This window comes from Mercenaria mercenaria, unplaced genomic scaffold (genome assembly GCF_021730395.1).
Source record: "Mercenaria mercenaria strain notata unplaced genomic scaffold, MADL_Memer_1 contig_1866, whole genome shotgun sequence".
Classification (NCBI taxonomy): Eukaryota; Metazoa; Mollusca; class Bivalvia; order Venerida; family Veneridae; genus Mercenaria; species Mercenaria mercenaria.
In genome coordinates, this window is record NW_026459878.1 from 6,151 (window position 1) to 28,197 (window position 22,047).

Below are 22,047 nucleotides of genomic sequence, written 5' to 3' on the forward strand. Positions count from 1 at the left end.
ATGGGACTTTTTTTTACTAAACTATATACATAGACACAATCTTGTGCGCACCATCTCTCCTCATCCCCTTGACACAGTTTAATGAAACTTCACACAAGTGATCAGTAACAACAGTATTTGTGCATGGGGCATGTTAGGTTCTTTCAACAACAAAAATGCAGAGTTATGGGACTTTGTTTCTTGTTAACATACTATGTACATACAATCTGCATATGCAATCTTGTGCGCGCCTAATCTTCCGAACCCTTGCACACAGTTTAATGAAACTTCACACAAGTGATCAGTACCAACCCTAGTTGGGCATGGTGCATGTTACGTTCTTTTAGATAAATATTCAGCATAGTTATGGGACTTTGTTTTTTGTCTATATACATACAGTCCACATAATTATGCAATCTTCTGTGCGTCAGATTGCATTATACTTGTCAGTGCATGCGGGGGGTACATTCATGACCTTTAGTGATAGCTCTAGTTTTATGTGCTATAATCTTTGAGGTAAATTGGTGACTAGATGCAGATCTAAATATATGGATAGATAACATTGGTGAACTATAAAAAATGTTTGATTATTTCTAAAGAAGAATGTGTTTGTATATTTTTCAGCTTTAAGTCGCCAATTTTTTGCATGAGACAGTTTATTTATTTGTAAATACTACTACATGTGAAGGTACATTTCCAAGTTCGATACATGTTTAAAAATTAATCATAAATGAATATTCGTAAAAAACAGGGAAACGGGCATGGGAATGTTTGGTTAAATAAAATTGTTTTATCGTTTTGATGCGTTTTATAATACATTAATTGTGTATGTTTCCTTTGTTGAGAAACAAAACGGGCGTGCACTTTTTACTGACACAAAACGTTATTTAATATTTCTTGACGATAAAAGTATGTTCTGTCTCGCCACCTCTTTTAAAACGCAATACTTTTTGACGTTCTTTCAAAACTAAGGTAGAACACGACACTTTGCGAACTTTCGAGCAGCGTCTTGAAATTTTGCATGTGTAAAGTTGACCATATTTTAAACAAGATGCAGTTTATTTTATACTAATAGAGCCAACAAGTTTTTGTACACGAGACGTCAAAGTTGACCACCAAAGCCCGTTTTCGAAACTGACGTTGCCGCGTATACTTGGCCGCTGTTACGGGTACTGCAACGGCACCAGCCAACAAATTTTCTTAAATTATACATTATTCGACGAGAATTATTTTTTCCTTTATGGTGATGTAAAAATCATTGCTTTACACCGACAAATGTTTGAAAAATAGTCTATAAATGTTAACATCCGAGTTCAACGACAGCACTAGCGGCCGTTTTCGACAGTCTTTTTTTTCTCGACCATGCCTATTTAACGGCTAATATACTTTTTCAGGAAGAACGTAGAACCCGGAAACTTCACACAGGTGTTCCGGAAGGATACATCTGTTAAACCAGATGATAAAAGTTTTCACAGGTTGTTCATAAACAAAACAATTTGCGCAAAACTTTGGATTTTTGCTCGATTTTTCGAACTGAAGAAATTGTTAGCGAATATCTCAAAACATAACGATCATTTCTGACCCAGAAATTGTAAATGTAAGTCATGGTCATTCCTTGACAAAACTGTCAAGTTGATTTGCAAGAATTGGCTTCGTTTTAATAGAAATAAATGAAAAACTTTACATGTACCTACCGATTTACAGCTGGGTTACATTTCTAGCTGGGTTACATTTCCAGTGGGAGTCAGGATAGCCGGTTATCCAGTGTGAACAGAAGATGACCAAAATTAATTCACCTTGAAAAGGGACATTCTTACATCAGGCACAGTTTATGACTTCGTTCACGATTTTTACGTGCAGGTAATTAACTGATAGAGTGCGTTCATACAAGACATAGGGCTATATTCATAGACAATACTCTAACACCACTCATTGAGTACACTCAAATAAATAGCCTAACGGTCACGTCTTTACTCAGGAAAGATTCGATTTGTATTCATAAAGGTGAGTGACAGTCGAGTCAACTCCCAAGAGTGAGTGAATGTTGAGGGAGGTCCTGGGACACTTGAGTGTTTCTCAAGGTCTCAAAATTTAAGTTAAATGATAAATTTACAATATTTAATTAATTAGAAGTAAGATAACAGTGTCATGTATGTATTTAAAGCGAAAGATCATATTTGTGCAAGGTATTTTGGAAAAAAAATATTATGTTCTTTTTTAATACATATTGCTGCGGATGACAAAAGCAAAACGACCCAACAAATTAAAAGACAGTAAATTCATGCAAACGTTTAAAATAAATAAAGGGAGTCAAATATACATTTACGAAACCTAATATAACGGGGATCGTCAGTCACTCTCAGAAAAATACATCGTATTAACAAATATTTACATTTCACAAGCCTAGATATTGGTTAATTTATACATTACCTTAAATTTCATATCATGAAGAAAAACCTATATTTATTTAATCTCATTGTTTAAATGACAATGGAAACACTTATTTTATAAAAAGATATTTTCTAATAATTGAAATTAAAAAAAAAATATATGCGGCCTGGCATTCGGGAAACACCAACAGTTATTTAAGTATAAATTTCATTCTACTAATGCTGATAGTAGACTGACTGACTGACGAACGGACGGAAGGACGAATTGTAAAACAAATAGACGGGCGGACGGACAAACATACAGACAAGCAATAAGATGACAACTTCCGACTACAAAAATGATGATCAGCACTTTTGCATACCTTTGATGCTATTGTCATATAAACCGTTATAATCCGTTAAATCCATTGGGTACAATGAAACCATTACTCGAGCTGTCCTTCCGAAAGTTAAGATTGAGTGGGATTTATGAATATGACTATCGAACTCCACTCACACTCCCGCAAGGTCTACTCGAGGTTCACTTGAGTGATACTTACCCAAGTTTGAGTCAAGTGTGAGTTTGAGTGACGACTATGAATATGGCCCATATACTACTTGTAGTAGCGATGGCGAGTGCAATGAACCATCGCTTTATAACATAACATCATTATCATTGTTGTAATGTTACGGGTGGCGGGTTAGTATTATGTTAGTGAACGTATAACGGGATCATGTACAGGACAATATAAGTGATCAAAATTATTGAAAATATAGGAGATATGGCCAGGAGTTTGATTGTACTTAGTAATACGCTGGACTTGTAGTAATAACTGAGTTATTTTCCCTTAATAGTAAGGTTTAGGAAAAATGGTTGAATACAAACGAAAACAACAGGATGAATAAATATCATATTTTATAAATGTTTTATTTAATACAATGGATGGTAAATATCTGAACCTACGACAATGGTACGGCTCATATAAGAGGTTTCGCTTTGAATACTAGAGAGTTTGAGATTTCAACCTTCGCCTTCCCCTTCGACGTCTCTTGCGAAGTTAACGTATGAAGTTGAAGTTCGATTAAAATTCCTTGAGATTTCAAACTTTAAAATGAACCTTACTTCTTTTATTCCGCCCATTCAATTTATCCGTCATTATGATCGGGTTTTTTTCGTGCATTTTGATAACAATTGTCCGAAAGGGCAGGACTTTTACAAGAGGTTTTTAAAAATGAAAATTAAGTAAAAACACTTCAATTAATATAATCATCGCATGGATATTAGTGCGATTACGATAAAAAAAAAGCGAAACAATGTAAAAACTCGTTGGTGTTGCTCCGAACATTTAGGTTTTATATGAAATGATGTCAGTATACAATGCACGATTGTAAATCATACATGAGAGGAAATAAAATTGATAATCATATCAACGTATTCTATTGTTGATGGTGTTCTTGAAAGATAATACAGTTAATATCTTTTAAACAAAAACATGAGACACCAACTATTACAAATGCATTTCTCGATATACTTTGAACACAAAAGACATGACCATAAAATATAAAGGACAGATTCGTCCGTCATGCTGTTGACTACTATTTCATAGTTTTTCTTAAAGGTTATTTTTACTTTGAATTGGTACTTTGTACATCGAATTCCTTAAAAGACTCGTTGATAACATGAGCCAATATACACAATTTATGAATACATTTAACAAGCGATTTGAAACAAATGTAAGATACTCTCGTGATATCATACATTTTGGCATCATGACACTCTGTATGGCTCTGTATAATGCCAAACTCTCAGACAGCACACTATAATCGTGCCAAGTCACCATGTGTCTAGCGAAACAGTCAAGAAATGTTAGGTGGCGACGAAAATTGTCGCACAAAATAACTTGTGGGCATATACACGTATTTGTTTGAATGCACTATTTTATAAGTAAAGCATGTACAGATCAAGGAATTTTGGTTAGAGGGACACCAACTTTATAGAGGGGGTCACCCATTTCAGGGATGGTGGGGGTGGGGGTCACACCGAGTTTCAAGACCGATTTTCTTTGTAAAATGTAAGAATCAAAGTGGGGATTGACCCACAATGCCTCTTTGCCAGGCGCTGGGTCCGTGCATGTAAAGAATGGAGTTATCCCATACGGCTAACAGGAAACTTCTCGCATCATGATATCATAGATCTGAAATTGTCTGATACTTCGGAAGAATTTCCCGTCTTACTAGTACCATTTTATGTTTATAATTAAAACGCAATTGTCGTATTAATCAGACAGAAACGGATTGATTTTATTTAGAAGTGAAAATAAAATGTTCCATCAAATGATAATCGCGCGTTTTTATTAATTTTTCAAGTAAAATGACTGCCATGCCATGTGCCTCCATCCATAGAAACCTTTACAAAGAGGTTTTAGCTCTCCAGAGATGTGTTTTAAGAAAGGTTATCCTTGTATTCATAGACACATAATAGAAACATATTCCATATATAATATTTTTCCTAATATTAGTGTCATAGGTCATAAAATAAGAATTGTCAAAGGTCTATAGTATCAATACAATTTATATATTATATTCCAATATTTTATGATGCATTCTCCTCTACGACCTATACATCCCAATACAATAATCTACTGACGGATGCCGTACCATACTAATCCTATAACGTCACATAACCCTTCCCGTGAACCCCTTTGTTATTGTTGTCCGCCATTATCTAATAGATAGATTGATAGGCATTGTACTGTAATAAATATATTATATATATATTCCAGGTACGTTCCATATAATATTTAATACACACTATATATGTAATGTCTTAGTTAAGTCATACATTGTTTTATACTGCGATTGTAATATGCTTTTAATGAGAAATCGTATGTAATGTTTTACGTGGACCCTTTGTTATTGTTGTCCGCCATTATCTAATAGATAGATTGATAGGCATTGTACTGTAATAAATATATTATTTATATATTCCAGGTACGTTCCATATAATATTTAATACACACTATATATGTAATGTCTTAGTTAAGTCATACATTGTTTTATACTGCGATTGTAATATGCTTTTAATGAGAAATCGTATGTAATGTTTTACGTGAACCCTTTGTTATTGTTGTCCGCCATTATCTAATAGATAGATTGATAGGCATTGTACTGTAATAAATATATTATATATATAGTCCAGACTTCCTCATAAAGAACCCGTTGCACATAAAAGTCCCCCGTGACATTAGAAACCTATCAAACAACTAGTACGAGTAAATACTTCGCTAAAACTGATAAATATTCCATAAAATAAAAAAGAAAGAAAATTGTTTGTTTTAGGTTTAGCGCTGTTTTATGTTACGATAGGCGGTTAACCTATTCAGTGTTCCTCAACAAGTAATTTCCAACTTCACCACATAAAATCGGAGGTGGAGGACGAATGATTTCGGACAGATACCTTCTACCAAATTGCCACGCCCTACCCAAGGATCGAAAAAGCGATTCATAGAACTGAGCTAAGCGGATGGGGTAAAAGAAAGAAACACAGAAAACAGTGGTTGTGATGGAAACTCGCTGTAACCCAACAGCGGTTAAACATGTATAATTCTATGTTGCAACTCAAGAATTGTAACTTTTTACGTAGGACCGGCGGCTCATACTTGCTAGTCCTGGTTTCGTATTTACGAGATACTAGGATTTGTACGAGTATATGTATATGTGTAAGATTTTATTTTTTATTTGTTTTTATTTTATAAGCGTCTGAGATGTCAACATTCAGAATGTAACAATTTTCAAACAATTTGGCAGTTCACTCATCAGAATTTTATAAAGTTACGCTTATGCTTTAGGATAGTAGAGTGTTTGAGATTTCAACGTCTCTCATATATATTTGGGATAAAACGTCACCGATATGCGTGTATTTTATTTACATCAGACGTTGCTACTAAAGTTTTCCATGTAATATCAAGTAGACCTAAGACCTCTTTATTACTATGTGAAATAAAAAGCTTAATTTCAGGATTTCTGCTTATTAAGTTATTCGATTATCCATATGTATAATTAGACTAAATTTGATGCGAAACACTATCAACAAGTATGAGAATAATGAAGTTTCGTAAGGCTAATGATTTTAACTAAATACATTAAATTGAACCTGGAAGTATGAAGTTATCAACTGATTTTGAGAAACTTTGAGATTTTGTTCAAGCTTACACTTCTAAGGCATATTTGGGTCCCCAGGCGGTATCGATTATACCAGATGGGCCTTTTTGTCGTATGAAGGGAAGTTTTGAACGTCAGGAGATATGATATTACGAAAGTCAAAACTTCAGTCTTTGTACATCTACTCTGTCCACATACTCGGCATCAAAGACTGAAATCTGGATGGAGGCACATGGCATGGCAGTCATTTTACTTGAAAAATTAATAAAAACGCGCGATTATCATTTGATGGAACATTTTATTTTCACTTCTAAATAAAATCAATCCGTTTCTGTCTGATTAATACGACAATTGCGTTTTAATTATAAACATAAAATGGTACTAGTAAGACGGGAAATTCTTCCGAAGTATCAGACAATTTCAGATCTATGATATCATGATGCGAGAAGTTTCCTGTTAGCCGTATGGGATAACTCCATTCTTTACATGCACGGACCCAGCGCCTGGCAAAGAGGCATTGTGGGTCAATCCCCACTTTGATTCTTACATTTTACAAAGAAAATCGGTCTTGAAACTCGGTGTGACCCCCACCCCCACCATCCCTGAAATGGGTGACCCCCTCTATAAAGTTGGTGTCCCTCTAACCAAAATTCCTTGATCTGTACATGCTTTACTTATAAAATAGTGCATTCAAACAAATACGTGTATATGCCCACAAGTTATTTTGTGCGACAATTTTCGTCGCCACCTAACATTTCTTGACTGTTTCGCTAGACACATGGTGACTTGGCACGATTATAGTGTGCTGTCTGAGAGTTGGCATTAAACAGAGCCATACAGAGTGTCATGATGCCAAATGTATGATATCACGAGAGTATCTTACATTTGTTTCAAATCGCTTGTTAAATGTATTCATAAATTGTGTATATTGGCTCATGTTATCAACGAGTCTTTAAGGAATTCGATGTACAAAGTACCAATTCAAAGTAAAAATAACCTTTAAGAAAAACTATGAAAAGTAGTCAACAGAAATGACGGACGAATCTGTCCTTTATATTTTATGGTCATGTCTTTTTGTGTTCAAAGTATATCGAGAAATGCATTTGTAATAGTTGGTGTCTCATGTTTTTGTTTAAAAGATATTAACTGTATTATCTTTCAAGAACACCATCAACAATAGAATACGTTGATATGATTATCAATTTTATTTCCTCTCATGTATGATTTACAATCGTGCATTGTATACTGACATCATTTCATATAAAACCTAAATGTTCGGAGCAACACCAACGAGTTTTTACATTGTTTCGCTTTTTTTTTATCGTAATCGCACTAATATCCATGCGATGATTATATTAATTGAAGTGTTTTTACTTAATTTTCATTTTTAAAAACCTCTTGTAAAAGTCCTGCCCTTTCGGACAATTGTTATCAAAATGCACGAAAAAAACCCGATCATAATGACGGATAAATTGAATGGGCGGAATAAAAGAAGTAAGGTTCATTTTAAAGTTTGAAATCTCAAGGAATTTTAATCGAACTTCAACTTCATACGTTAACTTCGCAAGAGACGTCGAAGGGGAAGGCGAAGGTTGAAATCTCAAACTCTCTAGTATTCAAAGCGAAACCTCTTATATGAGCCGTACCATTGTCGTAGGTTCAGATATTTACCATCCATTGTATTAAATAAAACATTTATAAAATATGATATTTATTCATCCTGTTGTTTTCGTTTGTATTCAACCATTTTTCCTAAACCTTACTATTAAGGGAAAATAACTCAGTTATTACTACAAGTCCAGCGTATTACTAAGTACAATCAAACTCCTGGCCATATCTCCTATATTTTCAATAATTTTGATCACTTATATTGTCCTGTACATGATCCCGTTATACGTTCACTAACATAATACTAACCCGCCACCCGTAACATTACAACAATGATGTTATGTTATAAAGCGATGGTTCATTGCACTCGCCATCGCTACTACAAGTAGTATATGGGCCATATTCATAGTCGTCACTCAAACTCACACTTGACTCAAACTTGGGTAAGTATCACTCAAGTGAACCTCGAGTAGACCTTGCGGGAGTGTGAGTGGAGTTCGATAGTCATATTCATAAATCCCACTCAATCTTAACTTTCGGAAGGACAGCTCGAGTAATGGTTTCATTGTACCCAATGGATTTAACGGATTATAACGGTTTATATGACAATAGCATCAAAGGTATGCAAAAGTGCTGATCATCATTTTTGTAGTCGGAAGTTGTCATCTTATTGCTTGTCTGTATGTTTGTCCGTCCGCCCGTCTATTTGTTTTACAATTCGTCCTTCCGTCCGTTCGTCAGTCAGTCAGTCTACTATCAGCATTAGTAGAATGAAATTTATACTTAAATAACTGTTGGTGTTTCCCGAATGCCAGGCCGCATATATTTTTTTTTTAATTTCAATTATTAGAAAATATCTTTTTATAAAATAAGTGTTTCCATTGTCATTTAAACAATGAGATTAAATAAATATAGGTTTTTCTTCATGATATGCAATTTAAGGTAATGTATGAATTAACCAATATCTAGGCTTGTGAAATGTAAATATTTGTTAATACGATGTATTTTTCTGAGAGTGACTGACGATCCCCGTTATATTAGGTTTCGTAAATGTATATTTGACTCCCTTTATTTATTTTAAACGTTTGCATGAATTTACTGTCTTTTAATTTGTTGGGTCGTTTTGCTTTTGTCATCCGCAGCAATATGTATTAAAAAAGAACATAATTTTTTTTTTCCAAAATACCTTGCACAAATATGATCTTTCGCTTTAAATACATACATGACACTGTTATCTTACTTCTAATTAATTAAATATTGTAAATTTATCATTTAACTTAAATTTTGAGACCTTGAGAAACACTCAAGTGTCCCCAGGACCTCCCTCAACATTCACTCACTCTTGGGAGTTGACTCGACTGTCACTCACCTTTATGAATACAAATCGAATCTTTCCTGAGTAAAGACGTGACCGTTAGGCTATTTATTTGAGTGTACTCAATGAGTGGTGTTAGAGTATTGTCTATGAATATAGCCCTATGTCTTGTATGAACGCACTCTATCAGTTAATTACCTGCACGTAAAAATCGTGAACGAAGTCATAAACTGTGCCTGATGTAAGAATGTCCCTTTTCAAGGTGAATTAATTTTTGGTCATCTTCTGTTCACACTGGATAACCGGCTATCCTGACTCCCACTGGAAATGTAACCCAGCTAGAAATGTAACCCAGCTGTAAATCGGTAGGTACATGTAAAGTTTTTCATTTATTTCTATTAAAACGAAGCCAATTCTTGCAAATCAACTTGACAGTTTTGTCAAGGAATGACCATGACTTACATTTACAATTTCTGGGTCAGAAATGATCGTTATGTTTTGAGATATTCGCTAACAATTTCTTCAGTTCGAAAAATCGAGCAAAAATCCAAAGTTTTGCGCAAATTGTTTTGTTTATGAACAACCTGTGAAAACTTTTATCATCTGGTTTAACAGATGTATCCTTCCGGAACACCTGTGTGAAGTTTTCGGGTTTCTACGTTCTTCCTGAAAAAGTATATTAGCCGTTAAATAGGCATGGTCGAAAAAAAAAAAGACTGTCGAAAACGGCCGCTAGTGCTGTCGTTGAACTCGATGTTAACATTTATAGACTATTTTCAAACATTTGTCGGTGTAAAGCAATGATTTTTACATCACCATAAAGGAAAAAATAATTCTCGTCGAATAATGTATAATTTAAGAAAATTTGTTGGCTGGTGCCGTTGCAGTACCCGTAACAGCGGCCAAGTATACGCGGCAACGTCAGTTTCGAAAACGGGCTTTGGTGGTCAACTTTGACGTCTCGTGTACAAAAACTTGTTGGCTCTATTAGTATAAAATAAACTGCATCTTGTTTAAAATATGGTCAACTTTACACATGCAAAATTTCAAGACGCTACTCGAAAGTTCGCAAAGTGTCGTGTTCTACCTTAGTTTTGAAAGAACGTCAAAAAGTATTGCGTTATAAAAGAGGTGGCGAGACAGAACATACTTTTATCGTCAAGAAATATTAAATAACGTTTTGTGTCAGTAAAAAGTGCACGCCCGTTTTGTTTCTCAACAAAGGAAACATACACAATTAATGTATTATAAAACGCATCAAAACGATAAAACAATTTTATTTAACCAAACATTTCCATGCCCGTTTCCCTGTTTTTAACGAATATTCATTTATGATTAATTTTTAAACATGTATCGAACTTGGAAATGTACCTTCACATGTAGTAGTATTTACAAATAAATAAACTGTCTCATGCAAAAAATTGGCGACTTAAAGCTGAAAAATATACAAACACATTCTTCTTTAGAAATAATCAAACATTTTTTATAGTTCACCAATGTTATCTATCCATATATTTAGATCTGCATCTAGTCACCAATTTACCTCAAAGATTATAGCACATAAAACTAGAGCTATCACTAAAGGTAATGAATGTACCCCCCGCATGCACTGACAAGTATAATGCAATCTGACGCACAGAAGATTGCATAATTATGTGGACTGTATGTATATAGACAAAAAACAAAGTCCCATAACTATGCTGAATATTTATCTAAAAGAACGTAACATGCACCATGCCCAACTAGGGTTGGTACTGATCACTTGTGTGAAGTTTCATTAAACTGTGTGCAAGGGTTCGGAAGATTAGGCGCGCACAAGATTGCATATGCAGATTGTATGTACATAGTATGTTAACAAGAAACAAAGTCCCATAACTCTGCATTTTTGTTGTTGAAAGAACCTAACATGCCCCATGCACAAATACTGTTGTTACTGATCACTTGTGTGAAGTTTCATTAAACTGTGTCAAGGGGATGAGGAGAGATGGTGCGCACAAGATTGTGTCTATGTATATAGTTTAGTAAAAAAAAGTCCCATAACTCTACAATTTTTTTTTCTGAAAGAACCTAACATGCCCCATGCACAACTACTGTTGCTACTGATCACTTGTGTGAAGTTTCATTAAATTGTGTCAAGGGGATGAGGAGAGATGGTGCGCACAAGATTGTGTCTACGGACAGACGGACAGATAGGCGGACGGACAGACAGACAGACAAACCTGAAACCAGTATACCCCCCTTAGAACTTTGTTGTCGGGGTGCAACAAACAAATACACATCATATAATTGAAGATAACAAATGTGCTTGTTATTAGATCTAACCGCACACAAAAGACATGATTAGTATGCCTATAATACACTGGCTAAAGGTGCTGCTGGAAATATCTGACTCCAGGTTGTTATGCGGTAACGAGACTCGAGTTACATCAAAACAGTTAAGAGCTGGATATTTCCATTCATACCTTCACCCAGTGATAGATTTTTTTCTTGCATGCCGTATTCTTCCGATATCAAAAGAAATAAAATAAAAACAAGTACGCTTTTCATTTAAGCACTTTTTAAGGGAAGAAAAATGGTATCGTCTAGAATATAAACTGTACGTGTGATAAGTATTTTAATACCACCAACAGAAAACAAACCATATGTTTATTGATAAAACAAAAGATTGTCAAAGAATATGCTACATAAAACATATGTTGTCAAGTGAAACAGTTCCTCTATGCATCTTTCTCTTTGCCAATAAGATATTCTCAGTATACATATGTATTATAATTTCTAAAAAGAATAATAATCAAGATAAAGGTCTCCATTACAGAAAATAATTTTTATTCATGCAAGTTCAAATTATTGGCGATTCACATGCTGAAAACATGTTCTTATTGCCACTGGAAAGTACTAGTATACGATATCACAAGGAATACATGGCTTATCACATCTACTTTCTTCTCTATATCACTTTTATAGTTTTCATTCTGTTAGAAATAGCATAGCCGATCAAATATTTATATTGTTTTTGCCTTTTTTGTCTTTTTTAACGTTTCCAGTGGAATGTCCTCCTGTTCATCCGTGTGTAGCAATGTTTTGTTGGCTGTATCATAAATATCATTCTTTTAACGGTGTCTTTTACAAAGATACTTAATCTTCAGATCAAGACATATACTTAAAACAATCAAAAATAGTAGAACTGTCATAAATATGGAGAGAACCATCACGATGTATAATCGATCGTTACACTCAGTTGCCATATATGAAATGCCAGCACATCCAGTCTTCCGTTCAAAGTCTGAAAGGAAAAGTATGATTTTGGTTAACTCATACTCACACTAGATTATCGATAATTTAATATATATGTGTAAATTTAAAAAGTGAGTGTGTCGATTTCGAACACACGTGGATCCGTTTGGTTTAATATACAATTGCAGGTATACGTTTACTGAAGGTTTCAACAACGATACTAACTGACAAAGGGCATGGGTATGGACACATTATTTTGGACTACTTGTGACTTGACAGGCATAGGCCTACATCTGATTTGGAAATAATTCTAAAACATGTTTGTATACATAAATCATAAGTGAATAACATTATAGCGGTCTCTAATGAGATTGTAACTATATTGTAACATGAAAACACTATAAAATTATATTCATAGATGGTACTCGGAAAATACCGAAGTCGATAAAAGAATTCAAGAATCGCAAGGACTGTGAAAAAGAAATGCATACATAAAGGATTTTAAATACTGCGGACATTTTAACACCAGTGCACTGGTAACAATAAGGAAAAGGTTGAATTGTGGCATCATTTACTGTCGACGTGCACTTGGGGAAGAGTTTACTTACATATTTTTCTTTCGTTGTTTTATTCCGCAGTTTTGTGGCAAGTTGCAAATATTAAGTTTTCAGAGCAGCCATTTTAGTTTTTGAATATATACGCATTTACATTTTTTCACTTCAGGTCATTTAATTCAAGTATATACTATTACATGATTTAAAAATACTTACATGGACATGCCAACTGACAATATTCAGAGGGTGTTGTAGTACATATAAACGAACATCTATAACACGTGCTGCTGTCACGCCAGTACCTATTCGTGTCACAATACAGTCTAGAGTCTGTAATAAGATATATAATCAAGGGGAAGTATCCCGCTTTATGAAATTTATTTTCGCATGTATCTCTTTAATTGTATCTAAAAAGTATATGAACCTACGCATGTTTTTATGACTTTAAAAATCTCGAAACAGATAAAACAAAACTGACCATGAAAATAAACAGATATAGGTCACTAAAGGAAATGAAATGTCTTTCCTTTCTTCAAATTTTGAACAAGTCTTAAGGGGTTTTATTTGTTCATAGGTAAATGGCCCTTGTCAGATTTGCTCATCTAGGCAAATAGAAATAATTAACATACATTAATTTTAGTATAAAATGTATAGTCAAAGGGGGTTTAATGTTTATAGTGCTTCATCTAAACAATATCATATGTATGAGATTCAAATTCAGTATTAAGATAGTTCATCAATTCATTTTTGTAATTATCGTGTATCCGAAATATGAAATATATTCACATTTTTCTTCATTCTTTCTCCAGAGACTTTTTACGGATAAAAGCTTGCTTCTATTGACTGACCACTCAGTTGTGTGTATCATATTTATCTTCTTTACATTGAGCATGATCATCAAGTTTTACTATTTTTGTACACTATTTTTGATAGTAAGCATAAAAACGATTATGTTTGACATAAGATATGTTACAATATCATTCAGGCTCGATACTATCCGACCGGAGGTGTGCCTTGTACTTTTTCGACAAAAGCAGTCCATTTACTGTCTTAAAGTTAAAGCGTGATATGAATATACACGCGTGAATTTCTATTATCATATGTGCAAAGCAGGTATTTTTTCTAAAATTAAAATTTGCTGAATTTAGAAGAAATAGAAGTGTTGCAATTCTGTTCTTGTAAGACGTATTTAAACGCAACATTTCGTCTACATAAAACGTCAACTAAGCGGAAACCCTAAACATTTGTTATCAATATCATATGGCATGTTGCCTACTTTAAAACGAAATTCTTGATAAGATAAAAAAATAAAAACGATGTTTTAAATTGTTCAAATTTATACGATCGTCATCAGTTAGTATGACCATACTCTTTTAACTTGCATTTTTGCGTACTAAAATTCTACCACGTTTCGTCTCAGTCTGACGAAACGTCCACGCATTCTGACGTTTGTCTCATATTGTAACGAATAAAGTAGAAAGGTCAGACTGGGGTGTACCATAATTGCCTGAAGACACACCACAGCCATATATAAATATTATATTTTCTTATTATTTTACACCCAGCTGTGAATAGTAGCATGTTTACATTAAAATTACACAACACAAATATCAGTCGACATGCCCATATGATATTGGTACACTGTGACAAATGACATCTCATGTCATTTACAATAGAAAGATCAATAAATTAATAGGCCAATAAATGTGCCTTTTGGCTATAACGTAACATCTAGCTTCAATATGGCCCCGGACTGATGCCTTTGTACTTGGTTTGCAATTATCACCAGAAGGCACACCGAATTTGTTCAATGACCGTTTAGTATTACCTTTACAAACATTACTCAAAAATGTTCCCAGGTCAGTTTGTCCAAAGTCCTCTAGTACATGTTTTTCGTCCGTAGCAATCTCTGCCCAAACATCCGGTAGCTCTCCGTTTCCTGCGAACACAACATATGTCTTTTTTCCTTTCATCACTGTCTGTGTCTTCTTCTGTTTTTCTAACTTTGATCTTCCATTCACAACCAAGAAAAACTCCTCTGCCATTCTCAGACTATTGTTGTGAGTTAATGTATCAGAAACTTCTGTCTTCAGAACTTTGTATGGGATTTTGTGACGTATATTTCCCGGTTTAATCTGAACTATCAATTCCGTCCAGCTGGAATTCAATTCATCTTTTATAAAATTATAGGTACGGTTTAATGTTGCGCCAACCACAGACAAACGTATTACTGAGCCCTGTGACAACGCATTTATAAGTTTTGATATAGTTGTTCTTTGATCATAAAATGATCCCTCATCTCTGTACATATCCCAGATAATGTAAGCCCTATACGGTTCGCATTTCATGTCAGTTTTTAATTCTGAAAGTAAATCAATATAATAAACATAACAGCTGTCGTTTTTACAACAAGGTGACTTACCATATTAACACATCATAACTTTGGAAAAAATCTGAAATTTTTGACTCAAAGTTTGAAAACTAATCGACTAGTTAACAAAACGAACAAGAGGGTTATAATAGCTCCATTTCGCTCCACTGGGTTGATGTTCATGAACATGTTTCAATTCAGCTAAGAAGCATTTCTATTTTGAAATCAGACCACCATTTGTGAATTTTCAAATTATGTATTAATAGGAAAGCTTTTCCCAGAGTAGTTGTTTTCGGGCGTCTGCTAGGTCAATAACATGCTGGTTACCTGTACAAACGTCCTGCGAAAGCCCGCTCCGAAAATGTCAAATTTACATTTTGTCCAGATTCCAGTTTGTCTAACTAAGAAAAAAATATGCTACACACTGGACTCAAGATAGGGGGGGGGGCGGGGTGGGGGGGGCGGGGGCGGAAATCAGACCGTCGTCTAGCTTTCCGGCACCGGGTCTCTTTCCCGTTGCTTCAGAGAGAAAGTCATATATTGGAGCAAAAATGACTTGTTACTTTGTCACAAAATTTTCTTTCAGTGCTCTCGATTTTTTTTCTTTCTATTGGATGTAGAAAATTCATTGTAGTAATTTGAATACAAACACATTTAAAACAGGCAATTAGGAAATTCAAAATTCCTGTACTGGAAGTGCTTGAAATATCAAAACATAGCCAGACATATATAGTTTAATTTCAATATTTCATATTACTCTTATTTTAAAAAAATATCCAAATACAGTCTAATATTTACTGAAATTTATTCATTAAAAAAAAGAAGAATTTTACAGTTTCCACTTTAAACAAAAATGGAAAACTTACAACGCCCTTTGAATCTACTTTAAATATACCTTTGTTTGATGTTTGATGTTCTTGATTTCAAATGAAATCGGAAATTTATATCAAAGGTTTTCCTAGTATATTAAGTCCAAATTTAATTTATCCACAATTATTACGCAGTATGTGAGTACGTGCTTATGCGCACGTGGGTGCATTTTGAATGCACAGTATTGTGTATTACATTCATGGTATTACCCACTTACAATGTAAAAGTACAACCAAAATTAACAAGTAATGTCTTTAAATAAAATGGAAGTTTTCAGCAATGGGTTATTGTATATGACAGCTAACTGATATCACAGCTCTATATAAACATAATAATTTATCTATTTAATCAAGAGCAATGCATCTGACACATTGACTTTCTAAATTGAAATTTGTATCTACTAATAGAATAGTTTAGTGAGATTTGAGCATAGTACACCCATGCGTTTATATTTGATACTTTACTTCTTAACGCTGCATGTTCGCTTAACTTTCAGTATATTGATTTAGTTTATAAATCAAGTGTTTTCATATTGGCTTTGCTATTTGTCCGAAGGTTGTCGTATTGGCATAAGGTGAGGGCCCATATTGTTTGCAGTTCTTCACTACCTCATTTATAATTCAAATTATGCATCCTTTTCGTTATATTTGAATCACAAATAATCCAAACTGTCATAAAGTCTGCTCAAGGTAAGTGCCATCCATTTCATTAACCTGAGATTTACAATTTTTCGGTACCGCAGTTTGTTTTCACTGAATATGCAAATTAAACATGTCTCCCTTGACCAATGAAAACTCTTACCGTCTCTAATAAAACGCGCGGGAAAGCCAGTAAAATATCACATGTTATGCCTGTGCTGGTTAGTCGAAACGTGGGATTCCCCGGGATTTCAGGTTCATATTTTCATAAGTAAGATATTGTTTGGTTCAGATGCAAGTTTTTTTTTTTTTTTTTTTTTTTTGAAGTTCTGAATCAACATATTTACAACTGATACAGGATATTAAATGTGGGTGTTGCTCATTTATTGTTAGGATTCTGCCTTAACTGATCCACGAATATATCTAAATACATATATTGTTGGATCGATAGAGCGAGGCAGAGGAGCAAAAACACAAAATTATTGGCCTAGGTCGAAACACGAAAACCTCGTGACCTGTCATAAAATGACTCAACAATAAACTTTTATTAAAGACGTTGACAATTTGAGATTGCCTGCTAAAATAACATTAAAACGCACCAGAGTACTGTGTTGTGACTATTCAACTGCATAGAAAATCAAGGCTTTATTGTAAAGACACAACTGAAGAAGTGGGCCTCAAATACACCGGGTTAAATCCTAACAGTAAATATCACAGTTTTAAGCACGCCTGCAAAGGGCGGACAAGAAAAGCATGTATAAGTACCACTGTGTTCTTTGAATACACCAAACTAATGTCTTTAATGTAAATGCGCCGTTTATCTGTTTTAAAGATATTTCTTGTTTCGCAATATTTTCCAAGAAAATGTCAGATTTATTTAAGAGCTGCCCCAAAAATCAACCGGAAGTATCGTTATCATAATTTAAAAAAAAGAAGTAGCGTACGTCCGGTCAGAGTCGCACTTGTTTAGATGTTATTTTTGTCAAAATGTGGAAATTATTGTAACTGTATAATTTTTATATAAAACATTATAGCTTCGTTTAAATATCTACTCTGTACTGGCACTCTCGATAGAACTTATGAAAATGCTTGAATCCCGTTTTCGTATTAGCCTTGATTTTTTTATATTGGTTCACTTGATTTTGGTATTAGCTCAATCTGTTTGAATTTATTTGTTTAATTTACTAAATATCGTGTCCAGTATTTCATTGCTGAATAATAATGAACTATTACATGTATTTTACAAATATTTCATTTAATTCCACGATGCCCGTTAGCTTGTTTATTGTATCATTATAAGTATTCAGTAAAATACTTTGTATGTAAGTAATGGTGACGGGTCCGTGGTGAGCACCGGATGTATATCCCCACGCCCCGTAAATACACGCTGAGTGTTTAATATGAATACTGAGAACTGATATTTTGATATTTTTGAAAATAACATTTATTGTAAAAGATAAACATACCTGTATGTGCTAAAGCGTAAGTCCCAATTACTAGAGAAACAAATATTAAGATTCGCATGGTTCTTTAAATTTTCGTCCTTATTTTAAAAGTGAATAGATATATTGATCAGGTTTATAGATATATAGCAAAGTAAATAAGTAATATAATCTTAAGTGTATGTCACAACCAACCAGGAACAAATTTTTGTTTTGAACTGATTTAAAGACCAACCACAGAATAATTACATTCTTTTATGTTTCCATTATGTTAATTAAATATGATTTTCATGAAAAAAAAAAGAAGAGAAATTTAGTTACAAAGAGACAGTGGCATATATTAGGTCAAGACAATGTCTTACAAATCTAAACATTTTATTTTTATGAATGAAGCAGTATAATTTTAGTTAAGTTTAGACCAAGCTTACTTTCTAGAGAGTAACATAAATATTTATCTATGTTTTTTTCTTTTTTAAGTGAGCCGAAAATACCTGCAGATGAAGTTGTGAAGACACTTTAATTCAAGACGAGCCTAATTTGTCCACCTTTCAACTTGTATTATAGTTGTGGGTCTTTAAATATCTTTCAAATCAATAATATAGATAACGCTAGTATCGGGAATGCAAATTAACTTTTTTTTTAAATGGAAACTAGCCAATTTTGTACTTGCTTTTAAAAAGAGAAAGCAATAAATTTAACTATCAAAACAAATATGTCTAGTTGAAAGAATTTTAAGGAATATGATTTTAATATTCCTATAGTAATAGAAAATAGTTTAATGAAGCAGAAAAAATGGTATAAACACATGAAAGTCGGACTAAAATCAAATTAATACTTTTTTGCCACCGTGACGTAATCATTGCTTCGCTATAGGTTGAACACCAACATATTCGACTGTTCTTTATTTCATATAAAATCAACTTGATTAATAACGTTAGTTTGACCTTTTTTAAATATCAGAATGACAGATATTCCCATAAAGAACTATATCGCTACTAATCAAAAAGAGAAAAAGAACTAGTCTGAGCTTTTGTATAAAAAAGATATACTTCATTAAATACAACCTTTTATGAAACTCTGTGACAATATACATGACGAAACGTAACGTAGAAAACCTGTGTATAGCACAACAAAGAGGCTATTTATGGGTATGAAAACAGGAAACAGTACTAGAATGAGGACATGAATGAGTTATGGAGTAGAATGTACATTTTTAAAAGGAGTTAGCCGATTACGGAATGGATTGTGCTCTGAATATGTAATCGTACGGAACATCTTTGATAAAAATTATGTCAGTCAGAATGGTCGTATAGATATATGCAACCCGTAGAGGATATGTCAACAACCAACCCAACCCTATGGATGTTTGGGGTAAAATATAAAAAGCCGGACCAGGAAAACATATTTCAACCCCTGTTGAAATTGTAAATGTACACGATGATATCATAAAGGACCAAAATACAGTTTCCAAACAATAAAAACTCGAATTCTGCAACTGATACGATAGTGACGACGAAAATAATTGTTATGAACCACACTACAATCTTTGTAAATTACATAAATAGTAATAGTACTTCACATGGACGAACCAATATTCACACATAACGGAGTTTAAAATGGAAATGTCACACTTGAAGAAATAATACACGTCAGGTTGAGGTCAGCTGTAGGACAAAAATAAACGGACGATGTCTTGAAGTGTACACCAGTTATAGCATTTGATTGTAGTGTTATATCATCAGTATTGAGAAAGGCTATAATCTGTCCTATTTTACAAGATCCAATCTCAGATAAACGTGTTCCCTTATATAACAGAGGAATACAAATCTGGTATAATAATAAATAACATCGTGTATTAATAAACTTTATAGCTCTTTCATAAACAAGCAAGTTGCAAGTTACATAGAACAGCAAGATATACATGCAGCCAAACAGAATGGTTTTGGGGTCAATAGATCATGTGAAGAACATATTTTTACGCTGAACAGTATACACAAGAACAATCAATCTTTGTATATATGATTTATATCATTCATTGACTCTGTAATGGAAATATATGACTTTGAGCTTGGGAAAAGTGTCAATTGCAGAAGCAAAGCTTCAAAGTATGCTGGATGTTCTTCACAGTTGGCGCAAACAGTGAAGAATTTTGATGAACGCGTGTAAGTCAAAGCGCGTTAACAGCAGAAAAGGGCGCGTTGAACGTAGCAAGTAAAACATTTCTCATATGCGTGTGAGGCACTTTCAAAAGGTGTCGGGCGAGTTCTAGGTAGCATCCATCGCAAAGATGTTGGCTTTCGTGCCTATGAAAAACTCCACAGCTCTTTTGTAACGCCGGTATTTGATAATGGCCCATAAACATTGGGATACATCTTTGCAAACAAGTTTAAGTTAATCTGCTGTTAGTCACTATAGTTAATTTTACCAAGAATTTTCTTCTGCGTATCGGTCATCATTGTGCTTCAGTTTTTCTAAGTTTTAAAATTTCACGAAAATTGAAATAAATGCTAAATATTAAAATACTCACATAACATGCAAACTCTGTCACGAACAGTGTACCTTGTTCCTTGTTGTAGCATGTCATTTTGTTTTTGATACTGTCTTGGATGCTGCCGACTACTGATTTAATGTTGATACTTTTGTGATGTGGTAGAATCGAATATCTATCTCAAACAAAAATACTTACATCAATTCTTATTTCTTCCAGAGGAACATTCCCTGCTTTTTTTGGTCTTCTTCTTTGAAAATAATCCTGATTATTTTTCATTTAAACAAAATTAAATGTTCAATAGACCAAGAATGATGACAACAGTGTTGTCACAAGTACATGCATGTGAATCAGGGAGTCCAGTTGACTTCTCAGCATCCTGGGCAGATTGATTGAAATTGAAATAATGTACAAGTTGGTCTACATAGAGGAATTAGATGATGGTGACATAGGTATTGGTTATACATTCCTAACAAACATCAACAAAGAATTGTGAGGAAGAAGTATAGAGATCTTTCCTTCAGTAATGGAACTGGGATAAACGAGCAACAAACTCCTAAAGTGAGACCTTCCAGAATAGAAATCTCCATTAATAGTGTATAAATTTTACCACACACCTCATCAGCTTCCTTGGCCGAGTTGTAATGTATTTTACATGTTTCGGGTCGTAAGTTCAAACTAGAATAGTAATAATTTTTTTTGTTTTATTTTCAACTTACTGCCACACGGAGATATAAAGCTTTTATCGTAGTTTTAACTTGTAGGCTTTCGTTAATAAAATGAAACAGACAAATACAACTGTAGACGAAACAACAACGCTGAAAATTTACATACAAGGGCAATCAATCTTGCAGAATTCAGATGGTGTCTGTGAACATATGAACGGACATCTGAAACACTCTGTGCCATTACAATACATGTCAGTATCACAATGCAGTCTAGAATCTGTAACAATAAAATGTGATACAGCTAAGGAAAAGGCTTTATAAAGCAGTATCAATGTTAACAATTTTCACAA

At 33.8% G+C, this 22,047-nt stretch overlaps 1 protein-coding gene across 1 annotated transcript; it reads right to left on the reverse strand.

The window, feature by feature from the left end:
• Positions 1 to 11,736: 11,736 nt before the first annotated feature.
• Positions 11,737 to 18,742, reverse strand: LOC123550349 (uncharacterized). The gene is made up of 4 exons (XM_053532929.1): positions 18,566 to 18,742; positions 15,049 to 15,582; positions 13,437 to 13,550; positions 11,737 to 12,715 (listed from the first exon to the last, which is right to left on the reverse strand). Exons 1-4 carry the CDS (start codon positions 18,621 to 18,623, stop codon positions 12,543 to 12,545), a joined length of 879 nt encoding a protein of 292 aa, XP_053388904.1. The 5' UTR covers positions 18,624 to 18,742; the 3' UTR covers positions 11,737 to 12,542.
• Between the last annotated feature and the right edge of the window lie 3,305 nt (positions 18,743 to 22,047).